Source organism: Brugia malayi (assembly GCF_000002995.4).
Source record: "Brugia malayi strain FR3 genome assembly, contig: Bm_v4_Chr3_scaffold_001, whole genome shotgun sequence".
In the NCBI taxonomy this organism is placed as follows: domain Eukaryota; kingdom Metazoa; phylum Nematoda; class Chromadorea; order Rhabditida; family Onchocercidae; genus Brugia; species Brugia malayi.
In genome coordinates this window covers 12,659,153-12,682,012 of record NW_025062477.1, presented here as the reverse complement: position 1 = coordinate 12,682,012, position 22,860 = coordinate 12,659,153, and the positions used below count along the sequence as shown (strand labels likewise).

Sequence of the window (22,860 nt, the reverse complement as noted above, 5' to 3'; positions counted from 1 at the left end):
ATAAAAATATAAATACAAATATAAACATATGTATATGCAAATAATCCAATATTTCAAGCAAAAAAATGATGTTTAAAATGCTAAATAGAACACTCTAAGCTTTCCTATTAAACTTCAATACGATATCATTTCAAATTCTAAAAATTATTTTCAAAAATTTTGTTTTATTATCGTTTATTCATTTGTTTATTCCAACCAAATGGATTGTTTATCATTTTTATTTTTGATAAAAATAATGAGTTATTATTATAATTAGCTTTGCAAGCCATATAATCAATAAAAAAAAATTTTTTATAATACATATTTTTTCTATCAATAAAAATGAACAAAAAACAAACAAACAAACAATAAAAGAGGAAAAAAAAAACTATCAACAAAAAATTTATCACAAATTTTTCATCTCAATTGTTTAAATAAAAGAAAAAACGGTTTAACAAAAAATAACAATAATAAAAGATTACTTAATAATAGCATCATAAGATCTGATCTAATTTAAGTAATAATCGTTTAAAAGTAATTTATATTGCTGCATCGTATCGATATGTAATGTGTGAAAAAAATTTTTTTATAATAATTTTGAATATTATTTACTTTTCAACTAATAAATAACTTTTGGCCATATCAAATAATTGTTTATTGGTCACAAAACAAACTATTCATTCTATTGTAATTTTTTTTGTTTACTTAACGCTAAACTATTTAATTGATTGCATGTCACCATGATAGTAATAATATGTGACAACAATGAGTCATCGAACAAGGATGTCATCTTTCGTTCAGATGTGACAGTTAGACAAAATAGAATGAAATGGACAGAGCAAAGGTGATAAACATATCAATAATTGCATGTAATCTTATCTAATTGATATACCATTCTGATAATATTTTATATCATCAATTGATTAGATCAGACTTAAACGGATCTAATATTCCGGTTAAAAAATAAATCTTAACTCTCCGTAATAGCTTTGTCAACAGTTATCAATTTTGATTACTATTTAATTTGATCTACGAAAATAAATACCTCAAATATATTATTCGGAATGATACTTGATCAACCCTCTAGTTTGTTTCCTGAAAGCAAGATTTTCATCTTTCAGAACGATATGAATGTATCATTTCTTCCGGTATCAAATATTCCGACAATTCCGGTTATATACTCAAAATTGAAAAGATTTACCAATGCATTGTTTACAATTCAAAAATAAATATTTAATCAAAAATTATTTCTGTCTTCGATTATATTTACAATAATTTTGTCTTCCAATAAGTAACAATGAAGAAAATAAAAGAAAAAAAAAGAGAAGCGCTGGTGAAATTGGGTACAAAAATTAAATTATTCAATGAAAAGGAAAATTTTCAAACAGAAAAAGTTATTTGTCACAAAAAGACAATCCACAAATGTTTTATATGACAGATTATAATAACAATGAACGATTTATCACCAATGAATAAATTAATAATATGCACAAAGTGTTGTTAAATTGTAAATTAAAATTTTATTTCTGACATTTTTTCCCAGAAACAAAGTATTCGCTTTGTGCAAAAAAAAGGAAAAAATGAAGTAACGAAAGCAAAAATTAATACTATTAATAGATGGAAATTAAAAGGAAGCTAATTAATTAACAATTTAATGGAATACCAGAAATAATCATTCTAAGCAGGTAAATGTTTGTTAATTAATTACACATTTTACCCTTTTTACCTGCAAAAATTCATCATCAAACATACGGCTGAAATATATTAGAAATAAAACTGGCTTTTGAATGACAAAAATTTCAAATTTACAATTTCACTTGAATTTCAATTCAAATTTCACTTTAATACATCCGAATCTTATGTTAATTATTATAGCATTATTAATTAATTAAATAACTAATTATTATCAATTAATCTGTCAACAGCTATTTTCTTTTCTTCATATTAATTTAATTTTTACTGATAACATTTCATCATCAGTTAATCTATTTTGTAAAATGTTTATTATTCTCAGAATGATAAATAAAATTTATGATAATGACCGATTATTTATATTTGATCGATTCATTTCATTTATTTAATAATAAATACATTTATAAAAAATATATTCCAATGAAAAGGATAAAGTAATTAATAGAATTTTAAACCAAAAAGAAACATAAAAAAAAATCTTTTTGAAAAAAATGCAAACAATTAGTAAAACTGTGAACAACAATATAAAAAATATAATTATATTATAATGGAAAACGTGAAAGAAATTAATTAAAATCTTAGACTAAAAGTACAGTTTTTGCATCAAAAAAAAGTTTGATTTGATTTTAAATGAAATTTAATCATTGATAGAAAATATTTTAACTCTCTCTGTCTCTCTGATTGATATTGAAAATAAATTTTTAAATTTGCAAAGAAAGAAAGAAAAAAAAAAACAGTAAAGGATGAAGCATTCTTTATAATTTGCTAAATAAAAATTTCATCAAAATTCTTAATTCATCAAAAATTGATATGCAAATATTTAACAATTGATAATAAAATATAATGCATCAATGCTATTTGAGATTAATTGATTATAAAAAGCAAAAAATGTAAAATATAAATGATATTGTAGTATTTATATTCATAAAAGCAATCATTTTATCACACTTTTTTTTTTTTTAAATAGTTTTTTCATTTTTATCATTTAAAAAAAAAAATTCCAAAGAACAAATAAAGCAAAAAAAGAAGGAAATGATAAAAAAATGGTTATTATTGATTGTAAATATTTGAATTTATATGTTTCGTTATTTGATAATTCATTGGAAAAGATGTACGTTTGTATATTAAATTTAATTTTAATTAATTTTTTTTTATAGAAATTTTTAGGCATTACAAAAACAGTAGTTGACATATTATTTGTTTATTAGCAAATAAATTAATTTTACCAAATTGTTAATTATTGGATTAATTTCAGAAAATAATTTTATCAATTTGTTAATTATTAAATTTTACTAATTTCAAATTGGTTAAGAGAGAAATCCATACTTATTCAAATGGAATTGAAAATATTATCTTGAAAATTACTCAAATTTTTGCTTCTATCAAAACATTTCATTTAATATAATTTCGTTAAATGCTAAATATAAAAGTATAATTAATGCAGAATAATTGTTTATTTCCTAAATACATAATATTGGTCACTGATAAATATTTGATGATTTATCATCAGTTTAAAATAAAAAAATTTTAATAACTAAGTGCTTAAAATTTAATCACTGTAAATTTTCATTTACTATAAATTTAATTTTATTATTAATTTTTTATTTGTTGCTACCAAAAATTAAAATTATAAAATTTCATAAATATCAAATTTTATTACTATAAATACTGTAAACTAAAAAGCTTTTAATAAATACGTCATCTGATTTTTTTACTTACTATAAATTTAATTTTTCACTTAATTTCTCTAAAATATAATCTAGAAAACAATCTCTTAAATCAACTATACAGCACAATATTTTGCATAGTTTAACTAATTTATCACTAAACAATAAAATATTTCCAAATAACTAATTATGTCAAAGAAAAAAAAAAAAAAAAACGTAAACAAAAAACTGATAAGAAAAAACGATAGCAAAAGATACAGTAGCAATAAAAGTAAACAAATACTTTAAATAAACAATTAATTAATGATAACAGCATAATTGACTTCTCATATGATAATTTTTTTTTTTTTTTTTGGTGACATGTTTTTGTGAAATGACATTTGATATGAACGAAAGTAGTCTAAAATAACACTGAATTTTGATTAAAATTATTGTTGTGATTTATAAAATAAAAGTTATAAATTAAAAAAAAAAATTAAAAATAAACAAATTGTACAAAAAAAAAAAAACGATATTTGCTATCAATGAAAGCTAAAATCATTTCATTTCATTCATAAAACATACAAATATATTATCATATCATTTGATACAATCATATGATATAATACGAATAATAATAATAATAATAGTAATTTCAAAAGTGTAACAATAATATATTCATTTATTCAAAACTAATAGTAAAATTTTTATACAAATAAAAACTATTATATATCAAAAATTTTGAAAGAAAGAAATAGAATGTGAGAAAAACAAACAGATAAATAAATAAATTCTTAAAAATAATAAATAATTTGCCATTGTTTATTTTTTTTTCTTCTTGATCAACCATAAGAGAAAAAAGAGACAAATGAAAGTTGAGAGAGATTGATTGAAGAAAAAAAACAAAAGTTAAAATTATTGATTATTTGATTCCTATAATTAATTTTGCCAAAAAACAAAAGGCTATTAACTAATTGATAAAAATTGAAATAAAAATAAACAAAATAATGAAAAGATTATAAATAAAAAAAAAAAGAAAAAATTTGGAGAGAATAAATGATTACTTTGGATAAATTTTCATTAAGGACTGAAATTAAAAGAAAAAAGAATAAAATTCAATGATAAAAAGACTGAATCGAAAATTTATAATTATTTAAATGATAACAGTGATATGTTAACAGACAACAATAATTTTATTCGTTTTAAATTGATGATAATTTAACAATGAGATGTTATCAGATAGTAAGAACTTTATTTGTTTTGAATTGATATGATAATTCATCATCACTGATGTGATAACTTATATGTGATTGTTGGAATGGTTATTGTGATAACTGATTAAGTAAAGGTGATAATGATTGATTTGATCATGAGATAATGCTTGGTGGTGCCAAAACTAAAATGAAAAAATGATCAAAAAAAAAAAAAAAAAATTCTTTTTACCAACAAATTTAAATTTTTTCAAAAAAAAAAAAAAAGAAAAACTCGAAAAAAAAATTTTAGTTTGAACAAAAAACAAAAGAAAAAGCATAAAATAATAATTAATTATATTGCATATATAATTATTATTATTAACAATAGTTTTGTTCATTGAATTATTTCTTCAATTTATTTTTAATGGGGCCAAAAAAATAATTTATTTACACAAATTTGTTGATAATTAGGAAAGAAAATGAATGATACGTATTCAAAAATAAAATTTCATTATTTAAAAACATTAATTAAAAAGATTGAAATTTAAAATTTCAATAGTTAGCAAAGAAAATACTAATAATCAATACTTACTATTTAAGTAATCATTATTATCATTTAGGATATCATTATCATTATTATTACTTAACACTATAATTGTAATTGTTAAAAAACAATTTGTGATGAGCATGTTTTCCGGAATTTCAGATTTCTTATCGGTTATTATATGATAATAAATTGAAATTATAATAGTGATAAATATAATTTATTTTAATAATTTGATAAGATTTTGTGTTAACAATTGAAATATTGAAAATGAGAATTTGAACCGTAGCTAATTATATTAATTAGTTAATAACAAAAAATTGAGTTAACCTATTATTAGTTTTTTAAGTATTGAAGTTTTTTTAACTTATTGTTGGTTTTTTTTACTTACGTTTATAACACGGACGTATACATTCAATACGTATTGAACGTATACGCATTCAACTTATTTGTATTATACAACAATCATTTTTAAATTATGAATTAATTTTAAAATTTTATTTTAGTGTTTATTTCAGGAATAAAATTGAAAAACGAAAGAAATTTATTGAAAAATTTAGAAAGTTGATATTTTGAGAAAGTGTAAAATTTCATCGATGCAAAGAAGTTAAAAGGAAATACTTTCATTCTTTTAATATCAAATCTTTATTTTTCTAGTTAAACATTTTAGCTCATTTAGCTTATGAAATATTTTTAAAAAGAAAATGGAAATTTCGAAAATTTGCATAAATTTTAAAAACGAAAATTTATAAATATAATTTGGAAAAAGTTTTAATAAAAAATACAAAATTTAAAATGTCGCTGAAATAAGTAATAATAATAGGTTGAAAAATAAATATATCTCACTTAGAATTGATTCTTGGCTCGTTTAATAATTCGAAAGTAATTCTTGGCTCATTTAATGATTAGAACTTACTTTTACTAAGCAGTTTTAGCAGTAGTATTTTACAAACAAAAGAAAAAAATAATGAAACAGCATTTATGAGCATTAATTGAGAATTATTAAATCGTTTTAGCCTTTTTTTTTTTTGGAAGTTCAATTTCATATTTAGAGCAGCATTTTAAAAAATAAAAAAAGACAAAAAACAAATTTTTTTTTATTAGGTTTTTTATTATTAGGTTAAACTAGAAAGATTTTTTTTTTTATTAGGTTAAACTAGAAAGATAGGAAAAAATTAATTTAATAATTTCGAAGATTTTTGTTTCTAATTAAATGCACAAATACAGTAATTAATGTCATCACCAATTGTCGTCGAATTGTCATTATCATCAATATTATGATTAATATTAAATTTTAATTTCAGTAATAAATAATTTTTAATTAAACGATAAATGAGTAATCTCATTTTTATTGGAATACCATAAATCAGTGATTTCATTTTCATTTCAATTAATTTCATTTCATTCAAATATAGCCACCAGCATTGTTATGATGAAAATTAAATTTATAAAATCTAATTCCGATATTTTATTTTTGTTCTTAAAGGCTTTTCCATTTTTCATTTAAAGCGAATAAATAATGAAACAAACTACTGAACAAAATGTATATTTCATTATCATTGCTTCGTTTTTTTTTTTTTTTTTTCTCAATAAATTATCAAAAAAAAAAAAAAAATAAATAAATAAAATATTATTATCAATAAACATTTCATTATTTATTATCCATTAAATCCAACTATATTATCCAAAAATGAAATAAAAAAGGAAAAACCAAAAAGATATATAATTTTTCTCGAATGTACCACCATAAATACAATAAGTTTGCATAAAATAAATGTCATAAATAAATTTAAATAAATTTGTCGAATATAAATTTTTCGGATCAGAAAAAATATTTCTTAAAATTATTACTGTGTTTTGTTCTTTTTTTTTTTTTTAAATGTTTATTATCATTTTTCTCATAATAATTACATTTATTTTATATGAATAACAAATACTTTTCATATTGATTTCATTTCTTCTTCTTTCTTTCTTTTTTTTTTTTTTGGGCCATAAAAAATTTGCGTTGAAAAATTTTTGGAATTTAATTCACTGAGCAAAATCAATTCAAAACAGACACACACACACACACACACAACATTATGTGTGTTTATGCATTGATCAAATTATTCTTTGCTCTTTTACATTTTTGCTTGTGCGCTAAAATCATCCATCTCAAAACAAAACACATACGCCATTAATGGCGCAAATGGTTGATCAGCTAACTTCATCAATTATGGCATTCATTCCATAACAAATCTCTTCTCTATTTTATTTTGTTTAATTTAATTTAATTTAATTCTATTCTACTTTCTGCTAAATTTTCTTAGCTAAATTTTGCATTATCTATTGAATTTACAATTTGTCATTAATTAAAAAATTTTTTCTTTTTGTTAAAATTTTGATAAAATTTTAAATAAATTGCAAAAATTACTATTTTTCAAAAAAAAAAAAAAAATAAAAATGTCAAATTATAAATTTAAGTTTAAAATTCTTTCAACTCATCAAATATGTTTAATAATAAAAGAGAATTATTATAAAATTATAAGAGAAATCAATTATTTGTTATCCTAAAAAAAAAAGTATACTTCTTAAGCAATAATTAATGAATTCATTAAATAGTAATGTCACTTTTAATTAACACATCTTTTGATATTTTATACATAAATAAACACAGAAAATTTTCATAAGTTAAATTTGTTTGATCGATTAAATGCTAAAAAGTTTATATTTTCCACATGGAAATAATTTAATTTAATTGATGAACGAACGATTGAGCAATTCTTTCAACTTCAATTTAAATTCATCAAAATAATCTCTTCTTCAATACCAACAACAGTACAAACACTTTTATTTCTCTCCGAATTTTTTCCATTTCAATTGCATTTTCAAGTTTATATTTCATCTTTTTACAGTATTTATTTGCATAGACAAATTAAAATTTGCAAAGAATTATCAAACAGTGGGAGAGTGAATGAAAGAGAGAGACAGAGACGGAGACAAAGAGAAACAGGTAGAATAACATATATTTACCGGTATTTTTTAAAGAATTGTTAGTCTTGTCAACTGGCATTTCAAAAGGTCGCAAATTTTCATTTTGAAATTTCACTGCGCTATAAGCATCTATTCTTGTTATCAATGGTAATGATGAAAAGTAATATTAATTATTTGTAATTTCTTTCCTACTGTCATCACTTTTCCGTTGTTGTTTCAATTGCTGTTGTCATCTCAGTGATGCGAATGACACGAAGAAATGAGAAAAATGAAAAGTGAAATTATCAAAGTTAAATCACTGCCAATTACTATTTTACGATGTTAATTTCATTTTGCGATTCTGTCACCATCATAAATTAGCGCTTATTTTCCTTCAATTTTCTCTCTTCTAAATATCGAATACTGAAATACAAATTGCATTTTTTGCATTTTAATTTTCGATTCGTTCCTAATTTCTTTCCTTTTTCGAATTCTTGAAAAAAATAATATAAGTAGTAACAACAGATTTAATACTTTATTTACTTTCTTTTTTTACAATGCAATATTATTTTTCTAATCTGTCAATGTTACCATCTTATTTGAATGACAGAATATTAAATATTTAAATACAAAACAATTTAGTAAATATTTAAATAAAAGAAATTTAAATAAATATTAAAAAAAAAAATTTGTGTTTTTTTTAGGAAATAACTTAGTTTAGTATCTTTCTGCAATTAAAATTAACAAAAAGCAACAAATAAAAATAAAACATTCAAAATTGCAACAACAACAAAAAAAAAAAAAACGAAAAGCGATAACCAATAAAACTTATACAGATGAGATATATGCAATTTTCTTAATATTGTTCAAATAAATATTCTAGAAAAAAATAAAAAAGAAAATGTGGCGGTAAAATATTATTTGAGCGCAAAATAACATTATTATATATTTGTACTAATATTCTCATTCATCCCATAATTACTTTTTTTCAATATAAGAATATTCAAAGAAAACAATTTTTCAATAATAATAACAATAATAATAAATAATAGTAAACAACGATAATGGACGATGACGAAAGTAATTTTAGTTGCAATCTTTGTGAATAATTAAGGCTTGATTGACGAACTTTGATCATTTACTAGAACTTTTCTTTCTCTCTCTCTTTCCTTCCTTCTCCCTCTCTCCTCTCTCTCTCTCTCTCCGATTTTTCTTGCCCATTTCATTTTCCATTTATGTGACATGCTAAAAAGTTGTTATCAATTTGCTTAACGTCAATTTGTTTATTACATCAATTTTAAAATGTCACATATTTTATCTATAAGTAAATTTTAGTATGTTCTCTTTATCCATCATTATCTTAGCATATTAATTAACTTAAAAAAAAAATTAGGTAAATCAAAACAAAAAAAAAAAAAGAAAAAAAAAGCAAAATGTAATAAATTAAGAAATCTGTTTAATATTTTTTCAATTTATATATGTATTTTCATTTTTTGTTTAATTTTAAAAAGAAAAAAATCTGAAGTTGATTATCAAATTTTTTCTTTCCTTTTTTTTTTTTCTTTTTTTTTGTCTTGTAAAATTTAAAATGGAGAAATGAACTTCAACTTTTTTCTTTTTTTGTTGTCTTACAGAATTTATTTCAAGAACTTTCCATTTATGGTTTATCTGATCAAAAATTTCTTCCTTCTTCTCGAAACACTATTCTTAATTATTTTTTATTTCTCGCACGGAACTTAAAAAAAAAGTTGAAATAAATTTTGCAAAAATTGAAATTACTTCTTTTTTTTTAAAAAAATAATACAAAATGGCAAAAAAAAGTTATATTTGAAGGAATAATTTTAATGAAAATATTTTATAAATTAAATATTTATAAGTGATTTATTTTCTCCCTGATCACTGTGATTTCTTCAATTCTTCTTTCTCTTTGCTATCAGTTTTAGGAAGCAATTTGGATAAAAATTTACGACAAAAAACAAAAACAAAACAAAAGAAAAAAATTAAAAATAATTAGGTTTTACTTTTTTTTTTTTTAAAATTGTCAAAAAAATATTAACATAAATCTTTTATATATTTTTCTTTTCTTTTCTTTTTTTCTGATTTGTTAAAAAACTTTTTATTCATTTTCATCATTATTTTATCGTTTATTTTAGTTTAAATAAAAAAAAAAATAATGCAAAAAGCACAAAAAAAAAAAACGAAATCATATTTTCTCTTTTTCACGTGACGTCGATATAACGTGAAAATAGAAAGTGTAAAATTTGTTTATTTTAATTTGCATATAAACAAATTTGTTTTTTTTTTTTCTTTTTATATTAATTTTTTTATTTCTTTTATTCATTAAAAATGAGTGATTATTGATCATTCGCTGCAATCAATAATCGCTTACAAATATTATTCGAAAAAATTTTTGATTTTAATTCTTCAAACTTTTTCACGAAGCATTTGATAATATCAACAGCAGTTGACGTTATGAAATAAATATTATTGTTATCTTTATTTATGATTGATTTTAAAATCGTTATCAATGGAAAAAGAATAATCAAAATAGAAATCATTTTTCTAAATCATATTTTTTTTATCATTTCCTTTTTTTGATAAGTTTTTTGAAAAATTTTTTTTAAATGCAATTAAAGTAACCATACTTCATTTTACGTAATAATTTTTAATTGCATCGAAAAAAAGATAACAAAAATAAAAACTTGCAAATGATAAAAAAAAGTCTTAGGATTTTTGTTTAGAAAAAAAAAAAAAAAATAATTAATATTTAATGAAACGTGATAGCATATATATGTATCAATTATAATATCTAATCACGTTGATTACTATCAATATTACGAACGTACGTGTGATGCAAAAATATCTGTTTGCTAAGAAACGTTTAATAATTAATAGTAATACAGTGACCAAATTAATCAAAACAGACATATACACGTGGATTTTTCACCATTTTACTTTTCCTTTTTTAATTTGACACACGTACGTAAGCCTATTTTTAAAAGAATATACATAAGTAAGCGTACTTTTTTCATTTATTTCATGTTTTCTAACACATACGTATCAAAAACATTTGACGTATACATCTAGGTACTTTATGTACTAAATATTTATTCAAATTTGACATGAAGTAGAGAGTTAAAAATTTAATTATTTTGAGAAAAACTTTATATTTAAAAATTATTATGAACAAAATGAATGAATTTTTTGAATTAAATGATGGAATAATTTTTAGAAATGTAAAAATTTTTTAAGTGATAATAATTTTTAAACGATTATTTTTATTCATTTCAATCTTTTTTATTTATCAAAGATAAAAAGTATTTTTGTGAGTTTATAATTGTTTTATAATCATTTTTAATTTTTTTCATATTTTATTCGGCAATCAATCAGCCAAACAAATAAAATCAATAAGTGAATCGATTAATCGAGCAATCAATCATTCAGTCAAATAATCAATCAATGATTTGTTATTTTTATTTTTTAATAAAAGAAGAAAGTAAATATTTACCATCAGAATATCATATCTTTCGTTCTTTTTTTTAATTTTATTTTTATCTTTTCTCTTTTACTACCGAAATAAACGAAGCAATAACTCAATTAATTAATCAGTAAGGTAATTTAATACTTTACCTTCAGCACTTTTATGTTTTGTGTATTCGATTATTCTATCAAGCTTACCTTAAAAATAAAAAATCTGAAAAGAAAACTTAAATCGATGTCAGATAATAATAGATAATATTTCATATTTTGTTAAAAAAAACTTCAACAGCTACTTAGATGATATAAATGACGAAAGTTTATTAAATTTGAGTATTAATAGTTTAATTTTTTCAATAAAAAATTTCTATTTACAAAACTTATTGTTTAATTAAGTTTTTTTTTTTTATAATTTTGCATGTCTGATTAAAGCTTATTTGGAGTTTTTTTTTTTTTTTGGCTGTTAATTATATTGAGTAAATATATAATTAACAGCCTATTTTAATAAAAAAATTCTAATAAAAAATTTTTTAATTTAATTAAATTTTTATAAGATTGAATAAACCTAATATTAATATTGTTAAGTTGAATTATCATTTTATTAATGTAGTTAATTTTATTTATATCTTTTCAGTTTTCTATTTTCGTTTTTTGCTATTTCTTTTTCTTTCTTTCTTTTTTTTTTTTTTTTTTTTTTTAAAGGAAGTAGAAAATTTTCCTTCAAATCATAAATAAAATAAATAATTTTTTTTTTTTTTTTTAATATTTTTAATCATTTTGTGTTTTATATATTTCTCCAAAATTAGCTATTTTTATCTTTTCTCTCTATTATAGGATATTTAATAAAAAAAAAAAAAATTATGCAAATTTTATATTTATTTTAAATTCATGCAACTTCATATTTTAGTAATTTCTTTTTGATGTGAGAAATTGTTTACATTTTGTTGAAAATTTCAACAAATAATTTGATTATATCACAAATTTTTTTTTTTTGTAAATAGTTTCATTTAATAAATTTAAATTCTTATTTTGTCTTTTTTTTTTTTTTTTTTTTTGGTGGGGCAAATAAAATGATTGGAAAAGTGGAAAAATGGTTGGATATTATTTTTGTTGTATTTCAAGTGTCTCACACTTAACTAATATACATTCATCACTTTAATATAGGAATTGAAAAAGTTAGAAGAATAAAAGTACTTTTTATTTTTTTTCTCTTCTTTTACTTTTCTGTCTTTTCAATACTTTTAAAATATTAATTTCATAAAAATAAAACGAAAACATAATTTAAATTTTTTTTATTTTATTTCACTTATTTTTTTAAAATTTTATTCATTTGCTTATTCATTTTTTTTTTTACTTCTTTTCAATACTTTATACATGCTATATTTAAATTACTTTAAAAGTTTTTTTTTTCGTTAAGTAAATGAGATTTAGCAAATCAAAGTAATTTATGAGGAAAAAATATTTTTGAGTTTATTCATATAATTTAATTATAGAAATTAATTAGGAAATGTAATAGATTTTTCTTATTTTCATCATTTTGACGTCATTTAAAATGTATTATATTTCTTATTAAATTGTAAAGCAAAAAAAAAAAAAAAAAAAAAAAATTCTCAAAAGAAAAAGTTACTTTAGCACATTTTTTAATTTAATAATTTGGTAAACAAATAAATTTCAGCTTTAAATATATATTTACAATTAAATTCAAGATTTATTTACGTGCCAGAAAATATTTTTAAAGTTTTCATACATAGTTCAGTCTTAATTACAAAAAATTTCTTTGTTTTCTTTTTTTATTGTCAAAATTTTGTCAATTTTGTTTTGCTTTTTTATTTTTTTTTTTAATTTTTGTAAAATATACCTAAGTAAATGAGAAAATAACTTACCTTTATTACAATGAAATCAAAAATTAATGAGCACAATTTGATATTAAATATATTTCAAATGTTATCACACACAAAAATCTTTTCCTATAAACAAGCGAAAGAGAAAAAGAGAGAGAGAGACAGAGAAAAAAAATTCTTTTCAAAAAATATTTTATAAGTTTTATCAAAAATTTACTGCGCTCACTGCATACGTCTAAATTGTCAAATATTTACAGTGTACGTGTAAGCGTATTATACACGTAATTTCATACGTATATGGTGAACGTATTATATAATACCTATTATTTTTTCATTACCAAATTTTAAATTTTTACTTTCATATTTAATATTTAAAAAATTTTAAAGGACAAGAAGATAAGCAATATGCATTGGACTTAGGCCAATAAGGACAAATAATAATCCTTTATTTACTTATAATAAATAAACGAGCCTATAAGTTTATATGATAGATCCATCAGCTTATTATCTTTTTTTTTCTTTTTCTTTTTTCCATTTTTTTCTAACTAACTAAGTAACTTGTAAAAAAGAGCCTATTACTAAAACTTTAAAGAGCCTAGAGAGAAGATTACTATTACTATTCCTGCATGTTCAATCAAAAAGATTAACTTTAAAAGGATTTTATTATCAAAAGAAATATTTAAAAAAAAAAAAAACTTTTACTAGCATCATTATGTCGATTCTGCTTTTTTTCTTTTTTTGATCTCGTTAATTTTTAATACTTAGGGATTAATTATTAATATGAATTTAAAACTTTCAAAAATAGTGTTTACAAGAATTTTTTTATTGTATCAATGAACGATTTATTTGCACAAAATTTACTCATCCTTAAGTATATATTACAATTTTGATATGTTCACTTAAGTAATTCAGTAATCAGAAATGAGTACAAGTGAGAAAACATGTACTTGAAAAATTCAAAATTAGAAATTAGTTGTTAATTAGTTGGGAATTCACTGGAAATTGATTGTTAATTGGTTGAAAATTTACCGGAAATTAATTGCTAATTAGCCGGGAATTTGCTGAAAATTAACTACTAATTAATAGAGAATTTAGTGGGAATTCATTGTTAATTAGTCGGGAATCTATTAGAAGTTAGTCGTTAATTGGTAATTAGTCGAGAATTTACCAAAATTAATTGCTGGTAGGTTGAAAATTTAATGTTTATCTTTGATATCAACATTATCAATCATATTATGCCACTTACTGCAAAATAACTAATAAATTCCAAATATCAAAATATTTAAGTTAAATTTGTTTGATCGATTAAATGCTAAAAAGTTTATATTTTCCACATGGAAATAATTTAATTTAATTGATGAACGAACGATTGAGCAATTCTTTCAACTTCAATTTAAATTCATCAAAATAATCGCTTCTTCAATACCAACAACAATACAAACACTTTTATTTCTCTCCGAATTTTTTCCATTTCAATTGCATTTTCAAGTTTATATTTCATCTTTTTACAGTATTTATTTGCATAGACAAATTAAAATTTGCAAAGAATTATCAAACAGTGGGAGAGTGAATGAAAGAGAGAGACAGAGACGGAGACAAAGAGAAACAGGTAGAATAACATATATTTACCGGTATTTTTTAAAGAATTGTTAGTCTTGTCAACTGGCATTTCAAAAGGTCGCAAATTTTCATTTTGAAATTTCACTGCGCTATAAGCATCTATTCTTGTTATCAATGGTAATGATGAAAAGTAATATTAATTATTTGTAATTTCTTTCCTACTGTCATCACTTTTCCGTTGTTGTTTCAATTGCTGTTGTCATCTCAGTGATGCGAATGACACGAAGAAATGAGAAAAATGAAAAGTGAAATTATCAAAGTTAAATCACTGCCAATTACTATTTTACGATGTTAATTTCATTTTGCGATTTTGTCACCATCATAAATTAGCGCTTTCGTTATTTTCCTTATATTTTTTTTCTCTCTCTCTTTCTCTCCCCGTCTGTCTATCTATTTGATTCTTTTCAAATCCTTTTTTTTCAGTTAAATATTGAATACTGAAATACAAAATACATTTTTTATATTTTGATTTTTGATCCTTTCCGTATTTTCGCTCACAAATATTCCTTTCATATTTATCACAGATCGCGTTCGTCTTATCTTATGGTAATTATTAAAAATAGTAAATGAAATAGAAATCGTAAAATTCTAATATAATGGCTTTCTTCATTTTGTAAATTGTGGGAATCAACATAAGTACTAGAAATTTCCTCTGAATTCTACTCTAATCTTACAAAATTTAGAAATCATTCTCGGTTGATCTGATAGAATTTAGAATTCATTCTTCTCTGATCTGATGGAATTTAGAATTCATTTCCATATGTATATAGATAGAGTGTAAAGTAATGCAATATTTAAATACACATTCAAAACATTAAATCATTTCATTAATGCTTTCGACAGATTTAATATAACTAAAAAATGTTTGGTATTTTACCATTAATGTAATAAAGCATAATAATAATAATAACAATAATAATAAATGAAATTTATTGCAATATAACATTGATTTTTTACATTAAAAAGAATGATAAATTTTAGCCTATCATTTTTGATCAAACAATTAATCAATCAACCGATCAATCAATTGATCAATCAACCAGTCAGTCAATCAACCAATCAGTCAATGAATCAATCGATCAATAAATCAAAATTAATCAATTAAACGTTGCTAAGCAAATAAAAAAAACATTTTGAATTGATTTTATTTACTAAATCGTACGTGTACGGCACATAATTTTGTTGATGTCAACAAAACATTTATCATTCGACGAAGAAAATTTAAAACCATTTCCAGTCTGTGACATTGAATATGTTAGCTTCAAATATATTTGGGCTACAAAAGTTTTAATGCGCCAACTTAATGATAATGAATCAGTCATTTTGCATGTGTCACCAAAATTTGCAACTGTTCATGGACAGGTGGCATTTCAGTGGTCATTGCAAATGCGTGGCACAACATTTCTCAATGATAAAGTTTGTTTATTTTTTATTGATTAAACTTATTTATTAAGGCATTTGATTAATTAATGCCATTTTTGTCATTTAAAATTTTGAGTAATTAAGATAATAAAATAAATTGTTAGAAAAAATTTCATACATGTTATATTTAAATTGTTTATTAACACACATATAATATATAGTTAATTAAAATTTATATAATTACATATTATAAAAAATTTTTTGAAATATTATTTTTTATAAATACTATAAATGATTTTCATAAATTTTAAATTTGATAATAAAACATGTATGTCATAGTCAAATTTTATAATATATTATGATGTAATTGAATATTATAGGAATTAATCAAATAGGATAATAATCATAATTTTAATTAAATCACTACAGCAAATATTATTTGTTGTTTAAATTTTACAATAAACATATATGATGCATTTAAATTTTATCATTTAAAAATTTTTTATAATACAATTAAAATACCATATGTATTAATCAAATATAATGTTCATAATCTAGTAATCAAATACAATATTGTCGAAGTGAAAATTAATTTAATTAAAATATGCAATAATAAATAACATTTATTGTAATAGCTTAGCTAAAAATGCAATAATTATAATCATAAATATAATTTTAATTGAATTAATACAATAAATTTTATCTATTGTTCAAATTTTTATAACAAACTACATATGCTGCATTTAAATTTTGTCATTTAAAATTTTTAAAAATTCTTCTCTAATATAATTCAATTATCATATGCATTAATCAAATTAACCAAATATAATGATCATAATGTATATTACTCAAATATAACAATGAGAAATTAATCAAATGGAATAATCGTAACTGTAATTTCAATTAAATCATAAATGTTTTATTTTTGTATTAATCAAAATCATAATTAAAGTATCATATATCAATCAAATTAATAGAATTTTAATAATTAAAATATTACAGCAAATATGTTTATCTGCTAATATGCTAAATTATGTGTAATTAGATATTAATTAAAGGTTGAAATGGAATTAGCAAAAGGAAGTCAAGATGAAGTGGAATGTGAACCAAATTATATTGCATTGTCATTGTATTTTAATGATGGACCAGCACCAATCATTGATAATCTACAAACTATCACCAAACTTTTACAAAATAAGAAATGTAGCATTGATGGTAATGATGATAACGATGATGGCGATGGCGCTAATGGCTATGTTGTCGCTGAAAGTAATTATTAGTTATTGATTTTTTCATTAATCGCTGAAAGTAATTATTAGTTATTGATTTTTTCATTAATCGCTGAAAGTAATTATTAGTTATTGATCTTTTCATTAATCGCTGAAAGTAATTATTAGTTATTGATTTTTTCATTAATCGCTGAAAGTAATTATTAGTTATTGATTTTTTCATTAATCGCTGAAAGTAATTATTAGTTATTGATTTTTTCATTAATCGCTGAAAGTAATTATTAGTTATTGATTTTTTTATTAATCAATTATATTAATTTAAAAAAAAGAGCTAATCTTTTATTGTTTTTTTTTTTTTTTAATTTAAATAATAAATAGATTTTAATAACTAAATGAGCTAATGGCTATGTTTTTCTTGAACTTAATTATTATTTATTGAATTTTTCGTGAATAAATTATATTAATTAAGAAGCAAAAGAAAACAATGCTAATGTTAACTTTTTCATTTTCTAACTTCAATGAAAATTAGATTTAAATAATTAAATAAGCATAGTCATGTTGTCACTGAATGTTGTTCCTTGTAAATAAATATATTAAATTAAAAAAAAAAAAAAAAACGAAAAAAATGTTTTATCATTTTTTGATTTAATGATATTTATATTTATATAATTAAATGACGATGAATAAATGGTAACGTTTTGAGGATTTTTACGAAAAAAAATGTAAATTTTCGAATTGATTTAAAGAAAAAAACAAATTTTGAAAAATTCTTAATCCAAAAATTTTATTTTTTAAAAAATTTGCCGAAAAAAAGAGAAGAATAAATTGCTTGGACATATTTTACCAATCATTATTGCTCCTTTATTTGCAATTTTTTTATTGATAATATTCATTTGCTATTATAATTATGATTAACTGATGATTTTGATAATTTCTAAATTGTAACTGTCATAATAATCTGTCTCCCCTTTTTTCCGTTGTAATTTTATAAAATCTAATTTGATAAATGATATGATAATAATACAGAAAAGGAAAATAATTGTACAGTAAGCACCTAGCTGTTTTCTTATTCTACATTTTAGAAGCAAAAATAATTAATTTATCTTTAGTTATAAATAATATTATTCACAATATTGAAATTAAATTTTCATGCAAAATTTAATATTTTATTCTGACAAAAATTATTTTCAAAAATTTAAGAGTTTTAAAACATTATTAAAAACTAAAAAAAAAAGAAAATATTAACATTTTAGCAAAACGATTAAGCGCTATTCGTGGTAAAGAAACTGAACTTACAACGATTCAACGTTTTGATTTTTCGAATTATATAAAAGTTAGCAAATTTTTTTTTTACGTTTTATTAATTACCATTTTAAAAATTCGAATAAATTAATAAATTAGAGGAAGAAATTGCTAGTATATGCTTGAAATTATTAACTTTTGAATTTCACAATTAATTATTCAATTCTTTATTTTTTTAAATTGCTTATCTCCTAGTGATAAGTGATAAGGCAAAAAAGTGATAACATAATTTTTAATTCATCGAATAGACAAAATGTTAGAAAATTTGTCAAAAATTGAATTTTATGCAATCAAATCAACAAAGTATTTGAAATTATTCCTTAAAAAAAAAAAAAAAAATTTGCTCTTTTTTATTAAATAATTTAATAAATTTCGAACAAATCTTTTGTTCTAGGAAAATGTAGGTCAAATAGTGCGCTTATCAATTATGCTAAATTTTCCCGTGCAAGTATTTGAACCAAGTACCTATCTTAATACACTTACGCCAACGCCAATTACGTCATTTCTAACAGCTAACTATCGAGCACGAGCATCTTCAAAAGTATTTAATAGACGTTCACGAAAGTTTGTCTTATTTCATCAATTTTTATCTCATATATATATATTTTTGATTTTTTTAATAATATTTTGATTCATATCTAAAATTTGATAAATTTGAAAGGCAAAATTATGATAATACATAACAAAAAGAAAAAATAATTTTATTTATCACAAAGAAAAAAAAAATTATAGGAAACTATACATTATAAGAGTAGCACATTCATTAATTGTTTATGAATTTAAATTATTTCAATTTCAATTTCTTCCTTTTTCTTCCTTTGCTATGCTAAATAATATTGAACTTTAATATACTATTATTATCACTATTATTATTTATGTTGTTATTACTACTATTATTATCATTATCATTATTGTCTTTAAATTATTGTTGCTATTATTATTATTACTACTGTTATTATGCTACTATTGCTATTGTCATTTTTGTTATTACTATCATTTATTATTATTATCACCTTTATTATTGATAAGATGCTACTATTTTTTTACTACCATTTATCTGTTTATGTATTATTATTATCATTACTGTTATTACAATTACCGTCATTTATTTCAGAAATAAATTATTGACCAATATGGATGATAATCTTCGTCGAAGATTATCACTAAAGCAGCAGGAAGATGTTGAAGAAATTTTTAATCGTATAATCAATGAAGAAAATGAATATTATAACAAATCACATTCAGAAAGTGATTTTAAAAGTTATGAAGGATTGCAAAAAGCTGGGTTAGTTGATAATATTGTTTCAATAATACTAAAATTTTCTCTTTTCTACTATATGATTAATTTTAGTTTCAAAAGAAAAAAATGCCAATAAATTTTTAATGTGATTTATTTGTTACACTTTTATTAAAGTTCTGAAAAAAAGATGAAAAAAAGATAAATTTAAAAGATTTAAGTTTAAATTTAAAATCAGAAAAATTCGTGTGAAAAATTTTGTCTTTTCTATTCTTAATATTATAAATAAAATTTTCGATTATTAAGTTAAATTTCTTTTTTCTTTAATTGTAAGCACAATTATTATATTTTTTTTTATTTTAAATACAACAAAAATCTTTTGAATTAAAGCTTAATTACTTATCATATATATTTGATAAAATATAACATGAATTCTTGCTATATATATTCTATAGATATATTTTTTATATTAAAAAAAATTATTTTTCTTTTCTAATAAATATGCAAAAAAAAAAAAAAAAAATCACTTTTTTTTTTAGTTACAAAACAATTTTATTTAAAAAATTATTAATGGCATGTTGTGATGGTTGTCAAAAGAAAGCTAAAATAATGGAAGAGGAAAATTTTGAAATGGAACAAGAAGATGGATTAGAGGGTTTGGACGATGAAAATACATTTGAATGCAATGAGCAAAATAAAGATGCTCTTCATGAGGTTTCATTTAATAATTTGAATTAAAATTATTTTATAAATTAAAATGATAAAAAATAAAAAGAAATGAAGACGAAAAAAAAAAAAAGAATTTTTTGTGATAAATTTTAATGGGTATGATTTGATTAATATTATTTTTTTAATAAATACTCTTAATAAGAATATATGTCAAATATTTGAAATATGATTTTTTATACAATAAAAATTTTAAGAACAAGTAAATTTCATTATTGCTATAATCGTTATTATTATTATTAATTATTACTATTACTGTTATTATTGTTGTTATTATTGCTACTTATCATCGCTCTTACTGTTTTTAATTATTACTATTATAACGATCTTTATTATCGTTATCGCTATAATTATTAATTGTGATTATTATTGCTACTTTTTTCTTAAAATTTCCATTTCAGATGCTTGCTAATATGTTTTTTACAAGAGTTGCTTTACCCGAAATGGGTTTTGTGGAAAATTTTGCTGACTTTTTAATTGATGCTGAATTAAATAATTTACCCGTATTGAAACGAGTATGTGAAGGTTATTTATGTAGCGAATTAAATTCAGTAAGTTTAAATTATAAAATTCTTTACATATCATTCATTTTTCAAAAAAAAAAAAATAACCTTTCCATTACATTGAACTTTTAAAATTAGTAAAATTTCCACAAATATTAGCATAGAACAAGAAAAAAAACAAGAAAGTAAGAGTAGGATAAGAATTTAAGTAAAAAAAAAAAAAGAAATTGAGTTTCAAATAATCACTAATAATTTTTTTTTTTTTTGATGCATAAATGATTGAAAAAAATTTTTTCCAATTAATAAATTTTTTAAATTAATATTAATTATTTCTTACTTCTTTCAGAAAAAAGATTTAATAACATCATTGCTGCTCGAACTTTTATTTTTGGCTATTGTTTTCAATTTACGAGTATTGAAATCAATGACACTTTCTGAATTATCCGATCGTCCGGATGAATTAAACGGACCGGATGCTTTATTAGCACTTGATGAATATAAGTAATCAGTTTTTCCTTCCTTCCTTTCCTTTTTTTTGAGTTTCTTTTTTTAACTTTTCTTTTTCATTTTATTTTTTTCGGAAGAAATATTCATTTATGAAATTTACTGGCAATGAAATTGGAATGAAATGATATTACTGCAAATGTATATTATCCGAAAATTTTATTATATCGATTTCAGAAGTAATTTTTCATATTTTTCATGGGAAATTTTTTTCAGAAGTTTGGATCGTCGAATGATAAAACTCAGTGGAAGTAATCTTGTTGAAGTAATTGAAGAAGTGCAACGATTTCGAAAACAAAAATTACGCACAAAATTGATTAAACAAATTACAAAAAATATTTCGGTTTGTTCTTTTATTTATTTACTTTATTTTTTGTTATTGTTTTTTATTGCTTTTCCACATGCAAGTAATAGTAAAATAGAAAAATTTTAAAAAGAAAAGAAGCATTTCAATTAAATATTTAATTTTGCAGCTTTTTCCAAACATTTTTTTCTTTTTATTTTTTAAATTTTATCGTTCAAAAAATTTTTTTTTTGCTTAAAGTCAATGTTAAAATTTTTAAAGCTATTGTTTTTTTTTTTTTTTTTTCATTATTTTTTATTTTTCATTTTTTCTAATTTAAAATACAGTGAAAAACAAACATTAGGATAAAATTATGTGAGTATATTCAACAGAAGGTGCACTACCAATAATTGTTAAAAGAAATTATTGTCAAAAAATAAAAATGAAAATAAAAAAAAAAAAAGCTGAAAATATTTTAACAATTTAAAATTATTTCTAAAATGAAAATACAAAAAAGAATATTTAAAAGTATTTCAGAGTGAAAATACGAAAACAATATATAAAATTATTTCAGAATAAAAATATAAAAATAATATTCACAAATTATTTCAGGATGATATAAATCAAATGAAGACTGACAATAATATGAATTCTGCTCAATTATAATTGCAGGGTTTCCAGTTTTTAATTTAGAAATTCCAATATTTATAAGTCTTTTGTGATATTTTAACATTTCATACTTCATATTCCGTCATCATGTTTCTTTTCCT

The 22,860-nt window shown here is 20.8% G+C and overlaps 1 protein-coding gene across 2 annotated transcripts; it reads left to right on the top strand.

The window, feature by feature from the left end:
- Window positions 1-14,894: 14,894 nt before the first annotated feature.
- Bm2049 (Uncharacterized protein) lies at window positions 14,895-22,756 on the top strand (the record flags this gene model as incomplete). Of its 2 annotated transcripts, XM_043080973.1 has the most annotated exons (12): window positions 14,895-14,933; window positions 15,926-15,986; window positions 16,182-16,360; window positions 17,365-17,575; window positions 18,789-18,868; window positions 19,232-19,401; window positions 19,952-20,122; window positions 20,614-20,788; window positions 21,202-21,351; window positions 21,650-21,804; window positions 22,024-22,150; window positions 22,703-22,756. In XM_043080973.1, 12 exons carry the CDS (start codon window positions 14,895-14,897, stop codon window positions 22,754-22,756), a joined length of 1,572 nt encoding a protein of 523 aa, XP_042936907.1. The 2 variants fall into 2 exon arrangements, with proteins under 2 accessions (XP_042936907.1, XP_042936908.1); XM_043080974.1 differs by lacking the exons at window positions 14,895-14,933; window positions 15,926-15,986 and having other exon boundaries at window positions 16,235-16,360.
- Between the last annotated feature and the right edge of the window lie 104 nt (window positions 22,757-22,860).